Source organism: Diaporthe citri, assembly GCF_014595645.1.
Source record: "Diaporthe citri strain NFHF-8-4 chromosome Unknown scaffold_6, whole genome shotgun sequence".
NCBI classification, from domain to species: domain Eukaryota; kingdom Fungi; phylum Ascomycota; class Sordariomycetes; order Diaporthales; family Diaporthaceae; genus Diaporthe; species Diaporthe citri.
In genome coordinates, this window is record NW_025064851.1 from 3,912,727 (window position 1) to 3,939,839 (window position 27,113).

Genomic DNA, 27,113 nt, shown 5'->3' on the forward strand with positions numbered 1-27,113 from the left:
TATCGCCCTTATCCGTGTACCTTGCACCTGCGGTAGTCTACAGATGGCCTCATTGCTTGTGAAGCTGCCAGCTTGGAAGCTCCCAATTCCCACCGTCACCGTTATACTCCCATTTCTCCACACTCATTCCTTTCCTGTTCCCTCATTTTCGGAAGCAATTGTTGCGAGGGACATTTGATCACGAGCGAAGAACCCCCAAAACAGATCAGAACATCACCGGCAAGATGGATCCCTACTCCTCGGAAGGTGAATTAATCAACATCCACGCCGCATTCCACCAGTACCAATACCAATCCGTGCTCGACGACTTCGACCCGTCCTCCTTCTCGGCCGAGAACCACCTGCCGGCGCGAGTCCTCCAGCTGCGCGCCCGGATCGCGCTCGGCCAGGGCAAGGAGGTGCTCAGCGAGGTCGCCGGCGCCAAGGAGCCCGAGCTGGTCGCGGTCGGGGCGCTGGCGGAGCTGAGCCTGGGCAAGGAGGACGCCGCGGCCGCATCGATCGAGAAGCTCCTGGCCGACGGTGGGGACGCCGTTGCCGAGAATGCCATCGTGCAGGTCCTGGGGGGCACCGTGCTCGCGAGCGCGGGCAAGGCGGACGAGGCGCTGCAGCTGTTGGGGCGGCATCAGGGCAACCGTGAGTTCTCTTGCCAGCAGTAATTGGTGGCGGTCATCACGGAACTAACGCTGGTATAATATCACAGTCGACGCAGTCGCCCTGATCGTACAGATCCACCTGCAACAGAACCGCAACGACCTGGCGCTGAAGGAGGTCACTGCCGCAAGGCGGTGGGCGCAAGACAGCATCCTGGTGAATTTGGCAGAGTCCTGGGTCGGACTGAGACTGGTACGAACTTCCATTTCTACAACGAAACCACGGGTGTGCAGAAGAACTGATTTATATCCTACTTCGTTTCCAGGGCGGTGAGAAGTACCAACAAGCATTCTACGTCTTCGAAGAACTCGCGCAAGCACCATCCACCTCCTCCGTACAAACACTCGTCGCACAGGCCGTCGCAGAGCTGCACTTGGGCAGGACAGAAGAGGCGCAGTCCGCGCTGGATCAGGCGCTGAAGAAGGAGCCGGGCAACACGGAGGCCATCGCCAACACGCTGGTGCTGCAGGTGATCATTGGCAAGGACACCGAGGAGCTGACGGCGTCCCTGAAGAAGGCGGCGCCCGAGCACGCGCTCCTGAAAGACCTCGAGGAGAAGAGCAGCCTCTTCGACGCCGCGGCGGCGAAGTTCAGCGCAAAGGTCTCGGCGTAAAGGGGCAGCTACACAGGAACATATGAGCGAGACAGAGGTCACTTTAATTGCTTATCGGCAGCCAAAAAGGAAATGATAGACTCCATGAAACACATCCATACCCAAACCAGGAGTACGGTTAGGGCAGCGTTGTCCCCTTTCGCTTACTATGGCTGTGGAAACTCGGAATAGTGTTCATTATGTCCAGTGTATCACCGCGCAAGCAAGAATGGGTCTTCGGTACTGAGCACTCCGGATTTGCTGACTTTGGATCCTACCCAGCCTAGGAGGTGCCGGGGGCCCAGCTGTGCCCCCTGAACTAAACGATCATGTAGTGAGGATTGGCCGTCTCCGCCCAGTTGGTCACAGAGACGGCCGTCGGAGACTTGATAGTCTGTGGGCGCGTGGGCCGTGGGGAGACCTAAAAAATCCTGGGGGTCTGAGTGGTTCAGCCTTGTTTGTATGTACGGACTTTGCGTAGCATCCGAAGCTTCCGAACCGCCCACTGTTGATGGGAATAGATATGTAAGCAGCAGCTGTTCGGAAGGGCGAGACCGTTTTCTCGTTAATTTGCTCCTTACTTCTCACTTTCTGGACAATTCGACCTTTATTTCATCATTCTTCACCTTTTCCTGCGGACTCGCGGAATACTGTCTTGCCCGGGTGTTCATGTTCCCATCCCTGGTAGTGACCATTTTTGAGGTCCACGCTATGGGCGGTCAGATCAAGGGCGTGGTCGCCCCTGCCTACCTGGTGTACTGCGTTAGATAACAGGCGACCCCCTCACCCCTCTCACACCCACAATTCAATCACTCCCGTGAACTGTGAGTCTCGTTTCCCAGCTGGTGGCCAACGTTCTCACCTCTCCACTTCGCGCATAGCATGCATGGTTCTACGACTGGGAGCCTAGAGCAGGTCAAAGTCTTGCCTGCCTGTTTTCTTTACCTCAGACGTGATGTTGGCGGACTAGTTGGAAGCTCGCACGATGGTCTCTAGGAACCACTCAGCTGAAGACGGCCACAGCGATGAATCGGCTCATTACAAGTGTACGGGCGTGTTTCTTCGTCAGCGCAGCTCGACGCCGACGTCCCCTGATCGCAGGCACTCAAGGTAACTGGCACTGCGGCCTCGGTGTCACCCGAAGCACGCGGCGGTGGTCGATGGCCCGGAATGAATGTGACCCAAGTGGGTTCGCGTGCCGAATTTCTCAGTCACCAGACGACAGGACCAATACCGACTTCGACATCGATCGATATCAACACTGAAGAAATTGACAGTGTTGTCGGTCTAAGTCGACGGGATTTCCGCAGTCTTTGGCCAGGATCGAGCCGCCGCACGCATCGTGTGCAAAATCAAGACGCCACAAACCCGACCGCACAGCTCGTTAGCACCGCAGCAACTTCTCATCGCCTTCCTCTTCAGATGGCCCGGTATTGGGACTTGTCGAATTGGAGGATGGGCGAGGGCCAAGGCGGAGCGAATCTCGAGGAAAAGCCCAGCGCCAAACCGGGAATCGACAACATGAAGGCCGAAATCACATTGTAGGGAGATGAGCCCAGCCACTTTGTCGTGGAGGACATTACGAATCTGTGCCGAGGGTACACTCGGCTCGAGAGCGAACGAGGCCAAGCGTTGGTTTGCTTCAAAACCTGAACGACAATCTTTCCCGACGCAGTTGGAACCGAGCGATGGCGTGGGGTGCAAGGTCATTCGTCTCCTGGTTGACGGGGGGCAAGCCGTTGCAAAAGAAATAACTCACCGGTGACATCGTGCGGCTTGGAGTACTAGTGGAGGCGAGGCCATTCTATATCCCCAGAGGATGGAAATGAGGACGTGCAGGTGACAACCATCAGAAGGCTCCAAAGCGGCAGCGCGCACAGGGCCATCCTCGCGACCTCAGCTGCACAGCTCAAGGATCTGGTGCAACCCTGCCCTACCCACCGGCAAGACGGTCCTCCCTGAGAAACATTCGATAGCCGTCTCATTTGGAGTTATTCTGTGGCGTACGAAGACACCGCCCTGTACTGACTAGCATCGCGGGTGGGACGGCACAACAATCAAACAAACAATTTATCAATCAGTCCGTTCTACAGGACGCGTTGGACCCGATTCTCGCTCGGGGATGGCCGCAGGGGAACAAATGAGGAAAAGAAGTCGAATGTTCACCGCATCCACCAGCACAGCCCTTCTCCAAGCTAACGAGAAATGGGGGTTTCTGTGCGGGACTGGACCGGGGGGCGCAAGAGTTCACCAAAGAGATGGTCCCGGAGGAGCGGAGGCGCGTCGTGCTAGTTGCTAGGGGAGTTCGCCGAGACTTTGACCAAGCCAAGAGGCGCTGCAGCCCGTCGAATTTCACACCCTCCTGAACCTCCACATGACGGCGATTCGATGAGTTGGATAGGCTGGACACTTGTCCCGTGGCCCACGCGTCGCCCGGAGCGTGGACGACCCAGAATGACCCACGGGGAACAGATGAGGAAGCCAATTGGATGCGCCCGCCGGGCTTGCACAAGACTGCGACGAGGCACAGGTTTCTGGTATCACGGTCAAATGGTACTAGAAACCTGGGAGGGAGCTCTTCCTCAGGCTCAAGTGGCGACAAAGAGAGAATGCGAGTACAGTACTTCCAAACAGGGGCGAGGGAGGACCTGGCAGAGGCTAGGGCCGCGGGACGGAAACTTGATGGGATGGGATGGGGACAAGGAAGCGGCAGATCCAGCGGTATGCCTGTGGCAGGACATGACTGATGGGAGGCAAATTGTATGGGATTGTTTCGGCAGGCCTATACGTGATGGAATAGAAGAGGTGAGTGGAAAGGTGAGAGAGATTGCTGTTGTATCTCAAACCGTTTCAAGATTGAGGCTTTGACTTGTTACGCACACATATGACGGCATACGCAGGTACGGGATGGTACCAGACAGGCGGTGCGGAATATTGTACCGGTCTATCAATATCTTTTTCTCCCCTTCTTTTGCCTCCCGCTTCTCCCGCCCCCACCTCCCTGTCTGCCGCCAGCCGCTTCTTTCTCTCTCGCCGGCTCTCTCTTATCTGATTTTTACTTTCAGCTTGTCAGTGACACCAACCAACTATGGTTTCCCAATGCAGGCTCGTGCTTGGCTGGGCCAGCCATGCCAGGCCAGTTGACGCGGCGTTTTGGGGGAGGGGCGACTTGGGGGGGGCGCTCAAAGTGGGGCTGAGGCGCAGCTTTCTCTCGCTTCAAGAAGCTTGGAAGCTTGGACGTCAAGTTGCAATTCGTGCAATCCGAGGACAGCTCTTGCCAAGCGGGATTCAGCGAAATGACTCTCGGGCCCTAGGGCCGGAGGGGGGCGACGATTGGGAAAAGCGGGCACTGGAGCACATGGGAGGAGCAGTCTGGAGCAATTTGGTTGGGATCATCTGGGATCGCCTGGGATCAGTGAGGGACATCAGGATTCAGGGTCCTGGGGCCACCTTGGCGATCCCCGTCGCCTGCCCTTGTGTTTTGTGGTTCTGGCTCTGGTTCTATCCGTCTTCTGTCCTCCGAGGTTCCTTCTTCTTTTTTGACAGAAACGGCCGGCGGCCACAAGGCGGGCGGGCTAGCCCCAGCGCCAGCCCCGGCTGCACAGCTCCAGCTGCTGGGGATACCGTATGTCCCCGGACGGACAGCACACATGCACATGCACACAAACACACACACACACACACACACACACACACTCACACTCTGGCTGTCTCGATCAAATTCCGCGTTGCAGACATCCAGCCCAGTGCAGCCAGTCTGCCAATCTTACAGTCTGTCGGTTTGCCATCCCAGCGCAGCTGCGGCATCCACTCTGGCCACTCTGCTACTCGCCTGCCCTGCCAGGTTCCAAGGTTCCAGCTGCCAGGTTGGGGCCCCTTATTGTCGTCCCCAGTTTTCTTCTCATTCCTGCAGGGTTGCTCGATACGGTAGGTACGAACCCGTCCGCCGCGGCAGTGGTCCCTCCCTCCAGTATCCGTATAGGATACGTGCGGTACGGCGCTGGGCTGCACACACGCACACGCACATGTGCAGCTACCCCTACAAGTAGCTTTTCTGCTCTGGACCCAAACGAGCCAGAATGACAAGGGGATAGGAAGGGGGACGGAGCAGGAGCACAGGACAGGACAGCCACGGCAGGATGGCAGAATGGCAGTGCCTCGAGTATACCTACCTGCTCCTGTTCCGTCTCCGTCCCCGTATGTACCTCCCTATATATCGCCACTGCCCAGCTTGTGCAAGTGGATGAGCTCTTTCTGGTCCTCGAAGTGTTTGCTCTTCTTCATTCTAGTCGCTGTTTGCTCTTTGTTTGCAGGTAAGGGAAACAGGCCATGTATTAAGTCACTTGTCCACCCTTTGTGCACGGCTGTCTCTCTCTCTCCCCGTCGTACCTGACTTCCCACCGACCAGATACCCTACCTACCTATCTTCACCTACCTACCTTCCTTTCCTCACCGTCAAGAGCTTCCAAGGTCTGCCCCCTACACCTTGGACCTAAGCTCCTCCCCAGCTTCCTCGACTAGGGAACAGAAGCCGCCTCAACCCGCCCACCTCAGTCAAGCTCTCCTACCATGAACGACCGCAACCGTCTCGTCCCGGCGAGCGAGGTCAAGGAGCTGATTGACGATGGCAAGCTCATTGTCATCCACGAGGGCTACGCACTGAAGCTGGACAGCTGGATAAATAAGCACCCTGGTGGCCGGTTGGCCATCCTCCACATGGTCGGTCGAGATGCGTCGGATGAAATCAACGTGTAAGTTTTGCAGCTATGCTACTCTTGGCAATCAAGCCTTCACATGTTCCCCCGCGCCCCTCAGTTCTCCAACGGCAGCCAATGCGTTTACCCCCCCCCCTCCGTCCACTTCTTGCGCCCGGGAGGTCAATAGCATTATACGCACAAGGTTGAGGTTCATGATCCAATCTTCTCGACTCCTTGTCGTGAGCGCACCATTGGCTGCGTTGCTTTTCCATCGTGCCACTCTATGTTTGGTTTCGGCCCCAATGCAGGCTTGCATGCGCATGCGTGCAGGTCGCATTGCTTGCTTGCTTGCTTGCTTGCTTGCTTGCCCAGTTCCCAATGCTGATCAATCGGCGATAATGCAGGTACCATTTCGCAAAAACCCTGGCCATTATGAAGGCCTACCGCATTGGTCGTATTCAAGAACCCTGGACCAACCTTGAGCCTCCAATCCGCGCCGGCACGTCGGTCTTCAAGAGCCCTGTGCCAGAGATATACACAGACGACTCCGCCGTAGACGACAGCCCCGCATCCGCTTATGACCTCGCTACCGCTACTGATGATGACAATGACGACGACGGCAACTCCATCTTTAGCCACTCGTCCAAGCGCGATCCGCTTAGTTCCAGCAACTCGAGTGTCGGTGCATCCGACTCGGACACCAAGCCGACCACGAAGGAAGATGGCGAGTGCAGACGCAGGAACGTCAACGCAAAGGCCACAGCTGCTGAAAAGACCGCAGAGCTTCTGCCCGGCAAGGGTCTGTCGCGCGAGGCCTACACGGCTGCCCTGGAGCAAAAGGAAATCGCAGATGGCATCCGTGACTATCCCTCTCTGGATGCCGAGACGCAGCAGAAGATCCGAGAACAGTACCGTGCCCTTCACAAGGAAATCCAGGACCGAGGCCTGTATCAATGCCCCTACTCAGAGTACGGCAGGGAACTGATTCGGTACTCGGCGCTGTTCGGCATGTTCCTGTACCTGCTTCACATCGAGTGGTACATGTCTTCTGCCACCTTCCTCGGCCTCTTCTGGCAGCAGATCATGTTCACCGCTCACGACGCCGGCCATCGTGGGATCACCGGAAACTTCGTCGTTGACACTGTCATTGGCGCATTCATTGGCGACTTCTGCTGCGGTCTTTCCATTGGCTGGTGGAAGAGTTCGCATAACGTCCATCACCTGGTCACCAACATGCCGGAGCACGACCCTGATATTCAGAATATCCCTCTTTTCTCCAACACGCCGACATACTTCAAATCTATCCGCAGCACATTCTACGACTACACTTTCGTCTGGGACAAGGCCGCCGACATCATGGTACCTTATCAGAAGTATGTGTACTACCCTATCATGGGAGTGGCACGCTTCAACCTCTATATTCTGTCGTGGCTGCACCTCCTCTCTCCCCGCGCCACACAGCTTGGTTCGGCCTGGTGGACTAGGTGGCTTGAGGTCGTCTTCATGGCATGCTACTGGGCACTTTTCGGCTATGTGCTGGTCTGGCGCTCGTTGCCCGACTGGCAGACGCGTATCTACTTCGTTCTCATGTCACACGCGATGACCATGTTGCTTCACGTACAGATCACCCTATCGCACTGGGGCACGCCAACCTCCGACCTGGGTCCGACCGAGTCGTTCGCACAGCGCCAGATCCGTACTACCATGGACGTCGACTGCCCGGAGTGGCTTGACTGGCTGCACGGAGGTCTGCAGTTCCAGGCCGTACACCACCTGTTCCCCAGAGTCCCACGCCACAACCTACGCAAGTGTCAGACACTCGTGCGTGAATTCTGTGCAGAGACCGGCATTAGGTACCAGTGCAAGGGCTTCGTAGAGGGCAACAAGGTCGTGCTGAGCCGTTTGCAAGAGATTTCAAAGATGGTGGACATATTGGTGCAATGTCAGCTGCATATGGCGGAGACTGGCGAGAGCGGGCTGCACTGATGCATAATCTCGGGCGTTTGGTTGTTAGAGCGCGTTATTCTAGAGAGCATATGCTCTACTTTGTCCCCTGTTGTCGGGGGTTGTTGGAATTCACCCGCATTGGCAACATAAATGTGGTAGACTGGGACTGGTAGAGAGACTAGAGCCCTGGCGAGACCCGGAAAATAGAAAGCCAGACTTGCGTGGAGCTATATTCTTCATCTCGCCGTGTCTTTCACCGCTAACCTGAATAGGTCTTACACAAATTGCGTGCATTCATTGCGAAGACGCTTGAAACGTGAGTATGTCAGCTCTTGGTACCTCCCTCGGTTCATCTCTGGAGATCGTTGGTGATACATGCAGCAGAAGTGTGAGCCGGTCCCGAGTTCGAGCTAACCATCACAAAGGCTGATACCCATAGTTGAACTGACAGAGCTTACTCAAATATTGAGGTGTCTTTCACGACAACCTCGGCTTCCTGACAGCGAGTAGGAAGCTGAAGACATCCAAAGAGGGCACGGACACAAAACCAAAGATGGCAAGACCCCTACTCCGATTGAGTTGGACCCTTGGACCCCTAAAAAAAAAACCAAAAAAGAAGTACCCGCTTTGCCGTGTCCCTTCTGATTCATGCGGCACCTACCGCATAAATGAACCTTATCTGGCACCGGCTAGTCAGTCCTCCTGTGCGCTGAGATGATGGGGGTCCGGTCCAGGCTGAGAGGTTTCAGAATGTGGATGCTGTGCGTCGTGGCCTGCGAGTGCGGGATGCCCACTCCGTAGAGGGTACGTACCTTGTGACAAGATTCTTGTGTTTCTGGAAGCGTGTGGGACCTGGTGGGGAAGGTCGTTCCGCAACATTGCATGTGTTGTCGGAGGCTGTGTGTGACCGGTCAGCTGTAGGGGTGGAGGGGTTCATTTGGATTAAGTGGTCTAGATGTTGATCCCTGGGTTGGGTTTTCTATTTAGGGGTATTACGTGATGGTTGAAATGATGATCAGTGACGAGAGGTAGCGATGTTCTGAGTCAACAAAGGGTCAGAGTTGCTACCTAGGTACTTGCATATTGGTTGAGATGTTTCGAGTTGAAGTGGTAGGAGGTAGCCCTACTCGAAGTGCTAGGAACATTCACGGGGCTATAAAAGAATTCATTAAGCCTGTCTCGCCACACCTTTGACTTGACCATTTGTGGCTGGCCTCTCTGAATCCTGTACATAGACGGTATGATACTTAGGTGCCGTACAATTGCCGCTTGGGCCAGTTCAGGCGGGTATTAATTTACGCGCAAGAAACATTGAGCTATGACAAGCGTGACTCAGAGTTGCTGTCTGCCTACCTAGGTAGTCTCAGCAAGTCCCTAACACGTAGGGCAGAGGCAATGACGCCGAGCCAACTGTTACGTACCCTATGATAGCGACTCTGAAATTATACACGGAGACTGACAATGCCTTTGAGCTTACAAATTAGCTACAACCCGTGCTCTTCAAAATGGTGGTTTCTGTCTTAGACTACGGGTCGGAGACGTTTGGTAAGTAGGGCGTGAGTCCCTGAGGCTCTGGGGTTTGCGAGACCATTTCTAAAGGCCATAAGGCTCTTGACAGGCCCTCCAGTGCCAGTCTTTGTTCTGAGAATTGGATACCGGTGTCACTATCGCCTCTTCGAATCACATGTGAAGATTTTCCAAGAGGTTCAAAATGAAACGCATTCTTTCGCGAGTCTCATACATGCTAAGGGGTAATTAGTTGCATGCGTGTGCATGTATTGTTCATGTGGATCGTCTGTTCTCGTGTGGTATTGCTCTAGGAGGATTCTTCTCATGACTACAACTGCAATAACCAACTCGTATAAGCAGCGTCCCTCCCTCCACCCCTGGCTGAAATCATGCGCGCCTCTGTTGCTCAGGTCGGGTGGCAATTGGGTTCCGCCAGTCAGGAAGGAGATGGCCCTCGACTCGCGACACACACGGAGAATGACAGGAGAGGTCGCTTTAGTCAACAATACCTCACACTTCATGCGGCATGGCACTCTCCCTCTACAGCACCGTCTTGTGGGCTGTCGAACTATTCAATGCGTTGCGGTATGCAATTGCATTACAATGCTAGGCGAGGTTCGGTTGGAAGTCTAGGAGAAATGCCACCTGTGTCTGATATCTTCGCTGGTCAGAGGCAATGATAGATTGTGAAGCTGCCGGACTTCCCAGCCTCGACAAGCGGTGGATCACTTGGGTGAGACCAATGAAAGGCTGGAATTGATCACATTCAAAAACAGTCAGAAGCCCATCAATAGCCACGTGACCGTTTTACAGAGTAATATGTGATTTCGGTGTCACGATAAACGAGCTCAAAGACCTCCTTTCCTCAGATCCGCAACTATATTAAAAGAACAAGCATGCTGTCCTCTGATATCACACGTATTAAGCTGGGAACTCTCCTTGGTCGACCATATCCCATCTGCCACCTGGAATGGGCAATCAAGAGAAGGTACGCGTGACTGTGTCGGCTATGTATTCCCAAGAAAGCTATTCATGAGGGCAGCTCTATGAGCACCGTACTCGTTGTCTAGACCAGTCACCAACCATACTTGGCCTTAATTTAATACGATTCAAAAAGAATTCAGAGAGTCTCAGCCGTGAGGTCGCAGAGAGGGTGCAATCCGATTTGCGACGAATTATCGAACGAGTTTGAAAGCGGACGAGGGAATTTCTTCCGCTCTTCCAAATTTGAGCTGGGTGACTTGCGGTACTCGCTAAGCCACGGCTGTGCAGCAAAGGCGAAGTGAAACCCTTAGTGTTAGCTAGATATTCTTCACAACCAGCTCGCGCTGCTTGGAAAATAAAATATCCATGAAAAGTGTGCTCTACAAGCAGAGCGCATTGCGTCTTTGGTCGTTTCTATTCATACAAATGGCGCGGGTGGACAGTGTTCTCGAGTGTCCATGGTCAGGGTCTAACCCAGAGCTGCCAGTAACAAAGCTCAGCACCCGTTGACTCCAGAATCGTCTTGCCTTTCCTACACAATTCGGGGGCCGATCTTCCCCAGCGGCTTGCTTCGGCGGACTTTCGCAACGACTGACATCATGTCCGTCCATCTGACATGGTACAAGCATCCGGAATGTCACACACGCATCTCTCCCCGAGTCAGTATGGGGGTGCGCAGGCTTCCCATGATCCCCTCAGTGCTCCCCTCGACGCGTAATGACGGCATGCAATTCACCGGCAGATGAGTCCCTCCTTTTGAGAACCCCATCAGATTTCGGTAAGCCATCTCTGCGCACGCGGGTGGGCCATCACAGCAGTATTTGAGGAGCCTAAAGGGGGAAAGGGGCTGCCGAAGGGATTGCTCACCGCTCCCTGGGTCGCGCTGGTGCACGCCGCCAGGACTGGGCCTGACAGGCTCAGCGAGGCCCCAATCCTGCTCGTCCAGACCACTCCAGACGGCCTGGCCTGCATGCGGGCGAGATGCGAGTCGGACTGGCAGATTAATCCCCATGGGGTCAAGCGCAGGCGTATCCACTGCGAGTGCTTGCGGTTGAGCGAGCCGACGTTCCCTTAAGCGCGATGACATCACCCAAAACCTGCGACGACGATGACGGCAAGGTCATCTCGAGGCTCTTTGTTGCTCGTCCGGGCCCATTTTGGAGCTGTTCTCATACAGACTTCGTGGGTGCATCATGTCTTTCGCAGCACATCTCATCTTGTTGGGCCATGAAGGCTTGCATGTGAATATCCCGGCCAGCGTCCCAGTGACTGGCCAGGCGCTGCCGGCTTGCCCACTTGGTGCCTGTCAATCACCTCCAGTGGATGGTGGCCAGAGCTGCCCGGCCACTGGTGGATCCCAGCTCGAGGTCGGATCTGGAGCAGAGCCTCCTCGCCACCAGCGAATGAACGAGGGGCCGAGACCTCCAACTCTGCTGCAGGCCTGGCCGCCCGAGTCTAGCCCGCGAAGATCTCCGGCCCTGGGCCGGGTTGGACATGCTTTGCCAAGCGGCCTACCGCTGGCCGCCACCGACTGCTGAGCAAGACTGAGTTGCCGCAGCTATCTTTGGAAAAATCCTTTCGACCCCCGTCCAAGGGCTCTCTCCTCCTGATGTGTTGGCCTCCTGCAATGCCCCAACTGTGCGGTGACGATCCTCATGCTGGGGTGGCGATAGACGGAATGCACCAAACAGAGAGGATGCGAAAAGGCCGTTGCATGTGCGCGCTGTCCGTCCACGAACCCCCTGCAGAAACGTCGTGGGGGGCATCGACCACTTGTTCGCTGACGGGATTGTCTGAATCCGGGCCTTAGCCTTGATCGTGATTCTGGCCCTTCCATAATCCCTAGTCTGCTTCGGTCATGGTCATGGTGGTAACGATAACACTTAGCGCCCCAGGACTGCGTGTCGATGGTGTTTCCATTCCTCTGCTCGTACATATACCGTCCTGACTGACCTTTCCTTGCCTACCGTGCTTCTCCTTTAACCTAGCTCACCAGTCTCGAACACCGAAAATACATACTTTGGCCGTATTTTTTGGACTGTCTAGGCACCTGGGTCCATCACTGACTCCTCCTCTGCCATTACTCCTCTACAGACACCTATCATGGCTCCAGCTGCGCTCACACCTGCCATTTCGGCCAAGGACACGCCAGTCGAGTCCACAAATAAGAAGAGGAAGATCGTATGCTTTTCAGGTATGTTACGTGGGAACCCCTTTGTCTAGGATTCATAACTAATGCGAACTCCCCTACCAAGATTTCGACGGCACCATTTTTATGCAAGACACGGGCCACGTCCTCTTCGATAACTTCGGGTGCGGCTCCAAGAGACGGCAGGTTCTGGACGAGCAGATTAAAAATGGCGAACGATCCTTCCGCGATGTTTCGGAGGAGATGTGGGGGTCACTTAACATCCCATTCGACGACGGGTTCGAGGTGATGCAGGACTCACTCGACATCGACCCGGACTTTCGTTCTTTCCACGCCTTCTGCCTCCAGAACTCGATCCCCTTTAACGTGATATCGGCCGGCCTCAAACCGGTCTTGCGCAGAGTCCTAGACACATTCCTCGGGGAGGAGCAGTCCCGCCACATCCAGATCGTCGCCAATGACGCCGCCATCGCCGAAGATGGCTCCGACTGGAAGGTGCTCTGGCGCCACGACACGGAGCTGGGCCACGACAAGGCGCTGTCGGTGCAGGAGGCTCGCGCCGCGGCCGAGGCCGAGCTCGCCGACGAGGAGGGCGCCATCCCGCTTATTGTCTTTATCGGCGACGGAGTCTCAGACCTGCCGGCCGCCAGGCAAGCGGACGTGCTCTTCGCGCGCCGGGGCCTGCGCCTCGAGGAGTACTGTCAGGAGAACGGCATCGCCTACATCCCCTTCGACACGTTCGCGGGCATCCAGGCCGAGCTCACCCGGATCATTGACGAGGACGAGAAGAAGACGGCCGGACGGGGCCTGCCCGCCCGCTTCAACCCGCGCGCCAACATGTGGCGCCGCTTGTCGAGCAAGTCGAACGTCCCCAGGCTGGTCGTCATGTCGCCCACGAAAGAGGAGCGCATGTTCCTCTGGCCCGAGGCCTTCACGGAGCTCAAGACACCGGCCCTGGATGTCACACGGGAGCTGGGCGTCGTCGGGGAGGAGCAGGCTGTTGCTGTTCCGGCTGCTTAGGGCATTGCTTGGGATGCGCCATAACCTTGGGCAATACATAGCACACGGAGTTCTGGGTTTAGGTGAATTGCGCTGGAGTTTGGTGAGGCTTGAGATGTTGGGTATGCTTTCAGTCGTGTTCGTCCCTTTGTCTTCTTCTCCCTAACGTTTTGCTGGCTGCCGGTGACGCAAAAAATGAGACACGAGGCGGATGAGTGATGTTAAACTTGCAACGATAAACCAAGTACATATAGATCAACATTAGACAATAGATCTAAGATCCAAACAAACCAGTGCGTGTAGAGTTATTGACCCTTGACTGACGAGACACATTCCCATGCCGCTTGATGTTTCAGACATTTAGCAAACCCCTTTATCAGAGCCTGTTGAGTCGAAGGATGGCAAGGGCTGCTTGCTGAATACGTTGGCCTGAAATAGGCGTCAACTTGTGTCTTGCTTATTGCTACACATCAATGGCGAGACCGGTAGTTGAACATGGGTCTTGTCCCCTTCACTCTACGTCCAAACCAGAAGCAATAATGAATCATAAATGTATTATACACACGTTTGCCTCAAGGCGCGATCCCCATGGAATACTGATTCGAGATCCTGACTACTTCAGCACTTCATAGAGGATTTTTTTCATTTTTCATTTCATAGATTGCCATCCTCCAAGTCCTACTAGACCGAACACACACCTAGGTAACTAGAGAGTTGCTGGTATGTGATGCCTCAAGTGCACACCTAGCCTGGCTGTCAGTGCCCGGCCTCTTCCCACCCTCGATTGACTCTGAGCATCCTCTACGATGACTACCAGATTCCACAAGGCTGAGTTGTTGTTTTGCAGCTCTCCCAGGCTTCAATCCGATTCGTCTCGGGTCACATACATTCTCTGTACCTGCAGTGATGATTGGCTCTAACAAAGTCTGCATGTACAGCCTCCTCTTCCCTCACTTTTTGCATAGTGACTCCCACCTGCCATTGATATTCTGGCAAGGCAGATACAAATATCTCAGTAATGCTATTTACCACGACAGGTGCTGAACTGTTCCCAGGAGCTGGTCGCATGGACGGCAGTGAGAGCACCGGGTGGGGTTTGATGTGGCGAGATATGAGTGAAAACATCTCGTGCAGGCAAATAGACCAAACGCCATAGAGACGATGAGAGCCAACACCGATTCGAGTATTCTGAGTGCGGTCATTGAGATGTGACCGACCAGCTCAAGCTTGTACTTGGGCGCCGTAGACGAGCTGAACCGTTGCGGCGGAAGGAGCTAGTGCCGCTGGCCCGCATTGTGGCTTTGGTCTCACAGCCAACCTCAAATCGTCAGGCAGTTACAACTTCTCACTCAGCACATTCATATCACCTTACCTCGCCACGCCGGTAACTGGCTTAAAGACCTAGACAGCCCACTCCTGGGCCCCCCTCACTCTACACACATTATAATTAACCATCGCGAGGACCTACGAGACCACTCACCTACAAATACAGGCTACGCTTGAGTTACAAGGCTAGCGGCATCATGGACGACAAAAGCAAACCCTTCGGCGAACCCAAGGGAGGATTCGCACCACCACCATCGTTCCTGGAGGCCACGGCATCGGCGGGGCCGTCACAAGGCGCATCATCCTTCCAGACGCGGTTCGCGTGCGTGACGCTCAACATGACAGACCGGATGCGCTTCATCAACTTCAGCGCGCCCGAGACTAGCGCCCTCAGGGGCGTGCTGGGGTCCGTGTGGCCGATCCAGGACGTGCGGGCATACGGCGGCGCCGAGGAGATCAAGTTCAAGGGCTACCCGTGGCAGGAGAAGGTAAACGGCGACGATAACGCCCGGCGGCTGATCAGGAGGATGCTCGAGGCGCTTTATGACATGGGGTGGGTGTTGCAGGCGGCGGTGGACGTGTCCAAGAAGGAGCTGGACAAAGGTATGGTGGCCTTGGGCGTCAGTTCTGCGGTAACCATGGCGACGACGCTGACCCTTCCTTCCCAGACTCCCTCATATTCAGATATCAGAACCCGCCGCCGCCGCCGTGCGACTGGCTGAGCATCTCTTTCGACTGGACGGACAAGATGAAGATCGTGGACGCGCCGCCGGGGGACCTGACCGAGGCGATCGTTGCGGAGTTCCGGGCGAAGTACAGGCTCAAGAGTCACGAGCTCGAGAGCGGGCGGCTGAAGCTCAAGTTCCACGGCCAGCCGTGGCAGGCGTCGGGCGAGGAGACGGTCAAGTCTAGGATGCTGTTGCTGAGCCTGCTCGGGATCCTCGAGAGGTTTGGGTACAGCCTGTACGCCAGCATCGACCAGGTCAACAGTTCGGGGATCGAGGCGGACGTGCTGGTTGTGACGCGGCAGAAGGGGTGGACGCCTGGGATGCCGATATGGCACCGGTGATCGACTGCTCTGAACAGGTGCCTTGTGATTGAAGTCCACTGCGCTACTAGGCTGGCAGGGCGGTGTTCCCACATCTGGCGGACCCTGAGCGCAACAGGGCTGATGGCTGGCGCGACCGACGTGATATAGCAGCAACAACTGGGGCAGCTGTCACGGCAGACGGAAAATGGGTGGGCTGTCGCAGTGGATAACTGGGGAGCTGTGGGCCTGGCCGCAGCCCCTTGGACGCGTGTTTCGTGGTGCCAGAACTGCCACTGCCTTGAGGGCTGACGAAGGTTGGAACTAGGTCCCGGGGTTCCTCCTGCATACTACTGTGATTAGGAGACAGCATGTCGTCTTTTAGTGGGCATGTGAAGAGACTAGACTGGAATCCAAGTCAATGCCATGATCACATATTGCAGTTGCTGTGCAGCTTGCGCTGGAGCCGCCCCAGCCCGGCCAGCCCACCCCGACGGTCTGCATGGTAGTCTGTTTAGGTATATTTGGCCGCGGGATGTGGGATGGTGCAAGGGGAGGAGCCCCGATTGTTACGTCAGCGGGGTTTGAGGGGGAATTGTCGAGCTGAAGGACAGGCTTCCCTGCGCGGAGAGAGACGACCTTGGAGGACGACGTTGAAGAGTGCAGTGCCATGTCGTCAAATGCAGGTGGGATTGCATCGACTGATGGAGTTGCCCCGAGGAGCAAAGCAGCACCGCAGCACTAGTGACTGACCATCAACTGCCTGGGTGCCGTCAGAATGGACCGAGGGCAGCACAGATTGATCCGAGCCGAAAGAGGAACGTGGCAGCGACCCGATCAGATCAGCTAGTGAAAAGAGAGATCTGCAATTCCCCCCCCCCCCTGCCAGGCCTGCGGAGCTGCCACAACGGAACATAGTTTCCCATGGCGGGGCCTGGCCGGGCTGCTTGCCGCTGAGGTGGTTCGATTTCACGAGGCTCACTGTCCACATTGCGGCTGGAATCGCATGATGGCCTGCGGCTGCTGTCCAATGGCAGGCGCAGCGATATGACTTTGTGTCGCCTGTGATTGGCCAGGGCCAGAAGTTGGGGGGACAATTGGGGCCCGGGCCTGGCCTCGGAAAGAGCTGGGCGGCCTGGCAGCTCGCAATACGGAGGGTGGGCTGTTTTGATCTGGCTGGTGGTGCCGAAAGCATGCACCACCCTGCGGTACGCAACTGTACCCCTATGCCGGCCGGCGCTACATTCTGTGTGCACTCCTTGGGTGCCTTGTGTACCGTATTTAGACCAACGTACCAGGGGTACCGCATGTACCGTATGTGTCTGGTCTGTGTATTGGGTGGGTGGTGGATAGTGGTGGTGCCTGGGCTGGAAACATCCAAACCTGACAAGGTGCATCAGATTCTCCTTTCCCCAGCTGCAATATTAATTCACTTACATCCCTTGAGTCAAAAGCTTCCTGCATCGCACTTCCTGCATCGCACACTCTGCTATTCTTCCTCATCGATCTTTGTCTGTCACCCTTCTGCTGCACCACGCTGCAAACACAGCAAACAGTCACACCAACAACAAGAAGCAAACCAGCAAATCAGACCAACCAAACCAAGCCGCCTCGGCTACTTGCTCACTTACAACAACCAACCACCACATCAACAACAATGTCTCCCACGTACACCATGTCCGCACACCTGTGCAAGCAGATTGCTGCATCCTGGAAGGAGATCAGGCACCCGCTCGAGCCCGGTCAGGTCTCTCCCACCGCAGGCGCCCACTTCCCCTCCAGCTTCCAGCGTGCCTCTTCTCCAACCGGCTCAGACAGCGGCAAGCGTTCCATGGACAGCGACCGGAGTGACTCCTCGGCTCCCTCCATGACCCGAACCTCCTCCAACTCAAGTTGGAATTGGGGCACGCGATAAGCTCGAGCCTGCTACAAGACTGCTACTCATCGAGTCTTTCCTCTCGTCTGAGCGAGGCTGGTCTGGGTTCTAGACGATAACGGCTCTACATCAAACACATGCAGACACCACACCCATCCTCCCGCCCACACACCTCCCCACATACACACATCTTACTGTATCCTACCTACCTACCTACCAACCCTGTACCTATGCAAGCGACACCCGATCCGGATCTCGACCCTGCCAGGTGGATTTATCAGCAGCAGCCCTGATGATCAAGCAAAGCCCACTGCAACTTTACGAAACCCATCACACCGAATCAAGCAATACGATGCGCCTGTGCGCCTGCGCGTAGCGCGCCTTCGCAATATTCCGCCCACATGTCGTCATTCCTCCTGTTCTGCCTGTTTGCCTGCCCACAAGGCGGCGCTGGCCGAGGGACCAAGGACGACACAAGCAAAGTCACCCCATCGAGATGACTCCGACGGCGGGACGATGGATCCATTGCCAGAACCGGCCAAATGCATCATTCCCGTCTCATACGTGGGGTTTCGGGGCGTCTGTATTAGGCTGTACACCCCAAAAAGGGCCGACGATGCGCGCCCTCGGGTGGGGCCCGATTACGTGCTTTTTCCTCCTGCTCACTGAAAGGGGGATCAACGCATCAGGGTGAATAGGGGGAGAGCAACCAAACAGAAGGGTTTCTGGCATGCAAGGCGTCGGCGTTCACTGTGGCTTATTGTTTTGATTGTTTTTTTGTACTATTTATTGTTGGATCGATTGGACTCTTTTCCTTTTTTAATTCCTCGGAATGCAGTGGCGGAGAACAAACCCGGCATGACAGGACGGATTTAGAAGCATCCTTTTTTTGATACCCTTGAGCAATACAACCGACCAAATCAACCAAGAAAGAAACTCCTCCGACGAGGTCGCGTGTGCCACTGCCTTACCTTGCCCCCTGATCTTTTGATGGATCTACTGATCTTGCCTCGCATCGTTATCTGATCCGATGATAATGCACTTGTGGTATCCACTTCCAAGCTTGGTCTGCAGGAGCGATCGCTGCAGATCTACAGCCCACGCCGTCGGGCCTCACCGAAAATCTTACGTTCCGCGGCTCAATCTTCTCCCTGTCCTCCCTCCACTCCGTCCTCCCCTCCTCCCCGCCGCGGGGAGGAGCTCCTCAGGGTCCTGCTTCAGGGTCCCCTCCTGCTTGAGAGGGTCCTGCCTGCGCAGCTTGGTCTAATGAATACATCATCTCGCATGCTGCGGTTTTTCGTCGCAGGCAGCAGTTGTGCTGTACAATGTCATAGATTCGAATTTTTCCCAGTTTGAGATGCGAGGTTCTCAGCATTTCACGCAAAGCGTGAAGTAATGACCCCGCTTCCTTGCCCAAGGCCGACGCCAACCTGCAGACCTATCCACTGGTCACGCCCTTCCCCTGCCAGGCTTCGGGCATAACTACGTTTAACGTGTCTCAGTGTCCTAGGCAGGCACTCGCTTCTGATGTAGACCTGATCAGGGTTGCAGCAGAATCGGAAGCCTTACTCACGCTCAAGATAAAGGTCCCTACGAACAAGATGACCGTTAATGTGCTGCTGTCAAATTGTCAAGCCTAACTTGACCCCACGGCTTCTTGCTAGCAATTGTGGATTTTACAACTGCAACACAACGGAAACAGCGTTCTATACTATAATCCTTTATCTAGCTTGTAAGTTAGTTATCAACCAGTTTATCTCATCATATTTTATCATAAGTAAAAGGGTACGATAGACTTAAGCTCTTATCGGAACTTATATCGAGTCAGCGTATGCCCACCCAGCTTCCACAGTACGCCCACCCAGCTTTCAGCGTTGGCCCACCCAGTACAAGGAAATTGGTTGCACGCGCTATAAAATATTAATACTATGGGGTTATTAATAAAGCATAGCTATAGCTATCCCAGAGGGGTCCTATAGCTACCCCTTTATTTACAACTTAAAAGTTACTTCTACCCTTTGCCGCCCTTTACTGTTAGGGGATAACTAAGCACTCCCCTTTCTTTTAATACACTACATCTTTCATAGCCCGCCTAGCATTAGCTTCTCTTAACACACATATACACTTTGCAAGATACTTTAATTAAATTGGCTATTAGCAACCCCATTTAGTTCCCTAATTTAATTTTAAAAGCCCTTATATATTTTATTATATAATAGCTATAACTTAATTTAACTTTTCATTGCTTTTATGCTAAGATTTAATTATTAATTTAATATTAATTGCTTGCAATTATTTAAATAACTGCATTTCCTTAGTATATAATTAATTTAATAACCTTATTAACCTTAGCTTAATTAGCTAAAGGCCTTAAATGTTATTAATAATGCTTTAAATAATTATTAATAAGCCTTATATTTATTAAGCTATAATATTTATTAGCTTAATAGCTTTAATAAACTTCTAGCTGTTAAAACCCCTTAATTAAACAACTTTTAATTTTAATTTAAAACCTTTCCATAAATAACTTTATAAGCAAGGCAAGAAATAAGCCTTTTTAAGATATAAAAAGATGTTTTATTATTGCTAAACTGCCTTAATTAAAACTAAATTAACCTCTTAAATCTACTAGCGCGTTAAAATTAGCTTAAAAAGCTTTTCCCGTTTTTATATAATTAATATTAGCCCTTGCTTTTACTTAAAAGAAACTTTAAATATAACTTATAATAATTAAGGCATTAAATTATAACTTCCTCTTTAGCAAAATATAACTTAAAAAGGCATAAAGCATTAATTAAGCCTTATTAAGCTTTATTAACTTCCTTAACTTAATTTAATAACCTTTTTTTAATCCTTTGCTTTAAAATTCCCTAAGGGTTTCCTAATTTTAAAAGCTAACCATTTCTTATAGCTAATTCCTTAATTAAAATAAGTTTAATATTAACCCATTTTTTTTAATTAAAGTTAGCTAAAATAAAGAATATAAAACCCTTTTATTAAAATAAGCTGGTAAGATAGCTAAAGCAGGATTATTTTAAAACTATACCTATTTATTAAAACTTAAGAATTACTTTAAAGAGTTTTATCCTAAACCTGTTAAGCACCCTATATATATTTAGCCCTTAGCTCTTCTTGTATAAATACCTTTATATACTTAAGGTAATTATTTTTTTAATATAGCTATTATTTATATTATTAAGTAAAATATAACTTTAAAAATGCATTTAAAACTTTATTTCATTATATTAAATTAATTCTTTACTTAAATTTAATATGCTATAAAGGATTTTAGCAAGGTAAAACGCTAAAATTAAATAGCAGTAGCTTACCATTTCTTTGCAAAACTTATAAATGCTATTTCTTTTTTAAAAGCCTTTTTTGCATTAATTAGCTATTTTATCCTTAATTCTTAACAAGCCTTCTCTAAGCTAAAAAACTATAAAAATAAATAAAATATAAGCAGCTAGCTTATTTACTCCCCTTATTATAAGCATTGCTATGACTCCCCTTATTTATTAGCTAAAGATTGCAGCTTTCCTAGTTAACGCCTTATTTATAGTATTTCCCTTAAATTAAATATAAAAGATAAGATTAATAATTACTATTAATACCCTTGCTAAAAATGCTTTCCTTAATAAAAAACTTTTTACTTTTAAAATTGCTTTTATTATAGCTAAGATTATTATATTTAGCAAGGTAGTTTAAATTAAATATTTGCATTAGCTTATAGAAATAATTTATGCTTAAAGCTAAAAATATTTAAGTTTTATAGCTTTAAAATAAATATATATATTACTTATATTTAATACTTTATAAAAACTTATAATAAAGCTATAATTTTTATTAACCTTTTTATTAAAATTATCTTAAATTTAAATTTAAATAATGCTTATTAATTTATATTATTAATTAAATATAAGCGGAAAGATCTTATTAATAACTTAGATTTATAGAAAGCTAAGCTTTATTAATGCTTTTATAAAAATTATAATAACTTTATAGCTAAAGCAAATAAAATATTTTACTTTTTTAATAAGGAAAATGCTTTACCTTTATATAAATATATTAATAATAAGATTTATCTTTATAATAAAGTTAAAAAGCTAAATAAGGATGCTTAAGTTTATTAAATTTATGTTAAATTAAATCTTAAGTTATATATAATAATTACTTTATAAACTTAGCATAATAAGCTTAAAGATTTTAAGTAACTTATTAATTAAAATAAGTATAATATTTATTAAAAGTAGTAAAAGAATAAGAAAGTAAAGAAAGCTTAAAATTATAAGATTTATAAGCTATAAAAGCAGCTTATTACCCTTTAAAAAAATAATAATTATTATAAAAAACTTAAATAATTTAATTATTTCTTATAATATAATAATTAAAAATAAATTCCTTATCCTTATTGCAATACTTATAAGCAAACTTATAATTATAACTTTAGCTATTTATATAATTTAGCATATTTATATAGCCTTAGCTATAAATATAAAGCAATGTATAATATTTTGCTTTTAATTAAAAAGATAGCTAATAATTTTATAATTAATAAAAATAAAGGGTATAAAAACTATTTTAATTAAACTACTTATAATAAGTTAAATAAGCTAAATTACTTTATTTATAAATATTTCTCTTTATAAAATTATTAAAACGGTATTTTATAACCTTCTTTATAAGCATATATTATAAATATTAATAAAAAACCTAAAACCCTTTCTTAAGAAATTCTTAATAATATTTAATAATTTTATAATTTAATATAGGATTTGCTTAATATAAGTAATAATTTTAAATTAAACCTTAATTTAAAATTAAAACAAGAAAAATAACTTAGCAAATACCCTTAAGGATGCATTTACTATATAAAAAGTTCTTAATTTCTCTTATTTTTAACTTTATTAAAGCTAATATTATTACTAACCCTTTAAAATAATTTCTTTATAGCTTATTTTTATAAAAAAATAATAAAAAGCTTAAACTTATGTTAGCATTTATTTTTATACTTAAATTAAAGATTTTTTTAAGATAAAATAACCTTATTATTTTAATAATATATAAAGATGCCATGAAAAGCATTATTAATATTATTTTCTTACATTTAATGAAATAAAATGCATTTTATCCTTTTTATTTCTTATTTAAGTTAAATTATTTTTATATTATGCTTATTATGCTTAATGAAAAGCTTATTAATAATATTTTTAATATTGCTTTAAGTGCTTTGCTTATATCTTAAAAAGTACTTTCATTATATTATTTTAAATTAAAGCATAAATTATTATAAACTCCTTTTTCCTTAACTAAAGTTAGAATTAGCCTTATTATTACTTATAAGGTTAAGTTACTTATTAATATTCTTAATTAAGATAAGCAATCTTAGCTTATTAAGAAAGATACTTATATTATTAATGGCTTATCTTATAGCCTGCTTCTTAATCTTCCTTTCTTAAAAAAGCATTAACTATATATATATTAAAGCCCTTTAAATAGTAATAAGTTAATTATCATTTTAAATACTAATTAAAAAATTTATATTACTTATATTAAATACCCTTTTACTTAATGCAAGATAATTATTATTAAGGTAACTTATAAATGCTTTATTTTACTTAGTAAAGGTTTTAATATTTAAATTCATTCTTAAGAACTCTTAATTTAAGCTTTTAAATACTTTATTAAACCTAAAGTTATTTTAAATTATTATAACCTAACTTATAGCTCCCTTATTAATAGCATTATAAATGGCATCGCTATTATCTTACCCTTTTTTAATTTCAAAGATTAACCCATAATAATTTATAAGGAGCAACTTTTTAAATACCTAAAAGCTATATTTATCACTCTTAACTTAAAAACCTTTTTAATATAAAAAGATTTTACCTTAATTACCATTCCCTTATTAAAGATACTTAATAATATATCCCTTAATAAAAAAGAAAAATAATTCTTAAATAGCTACCCCTTTAACATATCAATCTTAAATTTATAATTTAATATTAATAATATAAATATAAACCCTAGCTAAGGCTTTAATAAAGTATATAAAATTAAATAAACTATTCTTTAGCATGCTTAATTATTTTAGTTAAAGCTAGGATAATTTAATAATAATATAAAAATAAAGATTCCCTTAAAATTAAATGCTAATCTTAATAACTTAATTTAAAAGCTATATAATATATTATAAAAAGACTGCAAAGCCTTTAATAAAATTATTAATAAACTAGTTAAAATAAGCGTAATGAAATTAATTTAATTAAGAAAGAATTGCATAGCTATAACGTTAGCCTTTATTATTTAATATAATAATAAACCTTAAGTAATTATTAACCTTTATTAAGTTAATACTAAGCTTATTTTTTATAATTATTTATTACCTTAATAAAATAATATACTTAACTTTCTTAAAGGCTATAATATATTTATTATTATAAATATCCTTAAAGGCTTTTTTTAATAACTTATTACCCCTAAGGATTACTAAAAAATAACCTTTATTACCCCTTACTAAAGCCTTAAACATATAGCCATAGCTATTATAAATCTTGCAATTTCCCCCTTTTTCTTTTAATATTACATAAAAAGCCTCTTTAATACATACCTTTAGGAATTTATATTAGTTTATATTAATAATATTATAATCTTTTCTTGCTTTATTAATAAATATATTTAATATCTTAAGCTTATTTTTATAATATTAAAAAATAATAGCTATATAATATCTTTATTAAAGTATTATTTTGCTTAAATTAAATTAAAGGCTTTTAAGCATTATATATTTAAGCTTAAACTTTCCATAATTATAAATAAAATAAAGGCTATTTACAATCTTAAAATGCCATTTAATCTTATAAAATTAAAATAAAGTATTAGCCTTATAAGTTATTATTATAATTTCATTTTAAACTATATTATTATTATTAATCCATTAAATAAACTTAAGACCTTAAGATTTAGGGATAGTTTATAAGCAAACTTATAAAAAAATACCCATACCTAATACTACTTATTTCCTCCTTAAATAATATATCTTACCTTAAATGCAAAGCCTAAAAAACTATAAATTTAGGAAAAAAAATAAAAATATTATAAATAGCTTTAATCCTATTCCATTAAAACCTAAAAATAACTTAAAATAGCCCTTATTAATTACATTAATTTAGCCTTTTTAAACTTTATTAAGCTATTTATTCTTTATATAAATACTAGCAGTAAAGGCATTAAAGTTAGTTTACATTAAATTTAAGTAAATAGCAAAAGCTAACTTATCCTATTCCTCTTTCATACTTTAAATTCTATAAAAAAGAATTACTTTATATTAAAGTTAAAAATACTTAAACTTATTTAAGCCTTAAAAAAGTATTTATATTATCTTAATTATAATATTATTTAAATTATTATAAATTATAAATTCATTAAGCACTCCTTTAAGGCAACTATATATTTTCCATAAAATGCTTATTATATTATTAAATAACAGCTATTTCTTATATAATATACTTATAAAATCATAATTATTTATTATTTTAATAAAACCTATATTAATATTAATACCTTATTGCAATTACTTAAGAATAAGGAACCTATTACTAAACTTAAAAGAATAATAATTAAACTCTTAATACACTCCTATATCATTACTTAAAGCTAAGCTTGCTATATTGCAAAACTAATTTAATTTAAGCTGCAAGCTTTTAATATTCCTTAGATTATAATAACTCTATTAACTCCTTTAATATATAAGATAAATATTTTATTAAAACCCATTATAAAAATACTTATGCATAATATACCCCTAGCTAAAGTAATTATAGCTTAAGATATTAATAGAATTATAATGCAACTTTATATATCCAAACCCTTTTAAAAAAACATTATTTAAGCCCTTTAATTAAATAAAACGTTTTGCTTTATTTATAACCGCCTTATATCTTAGCTTAATTAAATAAAGGATAATTTAAAAGGCTTAAACTTAACTCTTTATAATTTCACTATATACCTTTAAAATCATTTTCTTTATTATCTTAAAAGAAATGCTATATAACTAATTATACTTATATTATATATTAAGCAATTATTTTGCCTAGCTTATAATAACTAAGCATATATAAAAGTTAATTAAACCCTAGCTTACCTTTAAGATATAGCCTTTTTTTTATAAATAAATCATTAAGTATAAAAATATATTGCTAATTATGCAACTTATAACGCTTATAAATTAACTAAATATTTACCCTTTAGCAATTTACAACCCATTAAAACTCTTAAAATCCTACTATCCACGCTTTGCCTTAATTTCATTATTAACCTACCGCTATTTATAAAAAGCTATAATTATATTCTCTTTATAATATATAAAATATTTAAGTTTATTTATAGTTTAATTAGTAAGATTAATTATATAGCTAAAGATTAAGCTAAGATTTATATAAAGCATATTTATTTAAATTAAGGCCTTTTAAATATCTTTATATTTAATATAAACGGTAAGTTTATAAGCACATTATAAAAAGAACTTTATAAAGCAGCTTGCATTAATATTTATATAATGGCAGCAAATTACGTTGCAATAAATAAATAAGCAAAACGATTTATTTAAACTATTATTGCTAACTTAATTACATATCTTAATGCGCTATAAAACCCTTCTTCTTAAGAATATTATTTACTATATATCTTATTTATTATAAATACATTTTAATTAGCTTTAATAAAGTAAATTTTATTTATTATACTTTATAAATACCTTTTAAAAGGCTTCTTACTTACTATATATCCGGCATTTTATAAGTTTAAATTAGTTTAATAAATAGCGCATAAAAAAGCCTTTAAATATATATAAATTGCATAAGCTAAGATAAAAGCTTATTATAATAATAAGCATTAACATTTATTTACTTTAAAGAAAGGAAACTTTATATATATTAAATTAGCAAAACCTAGCCATTATAAATACCATTTTAACCACTAAATAAAGCTTTCCTTTCCCTATATTAATCCATACTTAATTATTAAAAAAATTAATTTATTAAAATATAAACTTAAGCTTTCCCCTTAACTTAAATAGTTTAAAGAGATTTTCATTAAATATCTTTAACTTATAGCGTTAAGCCATGCATTATAAGCACCTTTATTTCTAAGTTTCTTAATATAAAATAATTATAAAAAATTCATTATTAAATTTATTATTAACTACGCTATATTAAGAAAGCTAAGTAATTACTTTAAATAATAATATTATAAAGTTAAGTAAATAAACTATAAAGAAATAACTTAAAAGCCTTATAATACTCTTATTCTTAATATTCTTTATTTTATTAATAAGTATTAAAGGCATTACGAACTTAAAA

At 45.5% G+C, this 27,113-nt stretch overlaps 4 protein-coding genes across 4 annotated transcripts; all 4 read left to right on the forward strand.

The window, feature by feature from the left end:
- Nucleotides 1-224: 224 nt before the first annotated feature.
- On the forward strand, nucleotides 225-1,264 carry INS49_013024 (uncharacterized protein; the record flags this gene model as incomplete). Its single annotated transcript, XM_043173726.1, has 3 exons — nucleotides 225-633; nucleotides 701-843; nucleotides 917-1,264. The coding sequence occupies 3 exons, from the start codon at nucleotides 225-227 to the stop codon at nucleotides 1,262-1,264; spliced, it is 900 nt and encodes a 299-aa protein (XP_043023023.1).
- A 4,548-nt stretch (nucleotides 1,265-5,812) lies between these two features.
- INS49_013025 (uncharacterized protein) lies at nucleotides 5,813-7,926 on the forward strand (the record flags this gene model as incomplete). Its single annotated transcript, XM_043173727.1, has 2 exons — nucleotides 5,813-5,994; nucleotides 6,345-7,926. The coding sequence occupies 2 exons, from the start codon at nucleotides 5,813-5,815 to the stop codon at nucleotides 7,924-7,926; spliced, it is 1,764 nt and encodes a 587-aa protein (XP_043023024.1).
- A 4,557-nt stretch (nucleotides 7,927-12,483) lies between these two features.
- Nucleotides 12,484-13,549, forward strand: INS49_013026 (uncharacterized protein; the record flags this gene model as incomplete). Its single annotated transcript, XM_043173728.1, has 2 exons — nucleotides 12,484-12,574; nucleotides 12,636-13,549. 2 exons carry the CDS (start codon nucleotides 12,484-12,486, stop codon nucleotides 13,547-13,549), a joined length of 1,005 nt encoding a protein of 334 aa, XP_043023025.1.
- Nucleotides 13,550-15,051: 1,502 nt separating this feature from the next.
- INS49_013027 (uncharacterized protein) lies at nucleotides 15,052-15,923 on the forward strand (the record flags this gene model as incomplete). Its single annotated transcript, XM_043173729.1, has 2 exons — nucleotides 15,052-15,457; nucleotides 15,523-15,923. 2 exons carry the CDS (start codon nucleotides 15,052-15,054, stop codon nucleotides 15,921-15,923), a joined length of 807 nt encoding a protein of 268 aa, XP_043023026.1.
- Nucleotides 15,924-27,113: the final 11,190 nt, after the last annotated feature.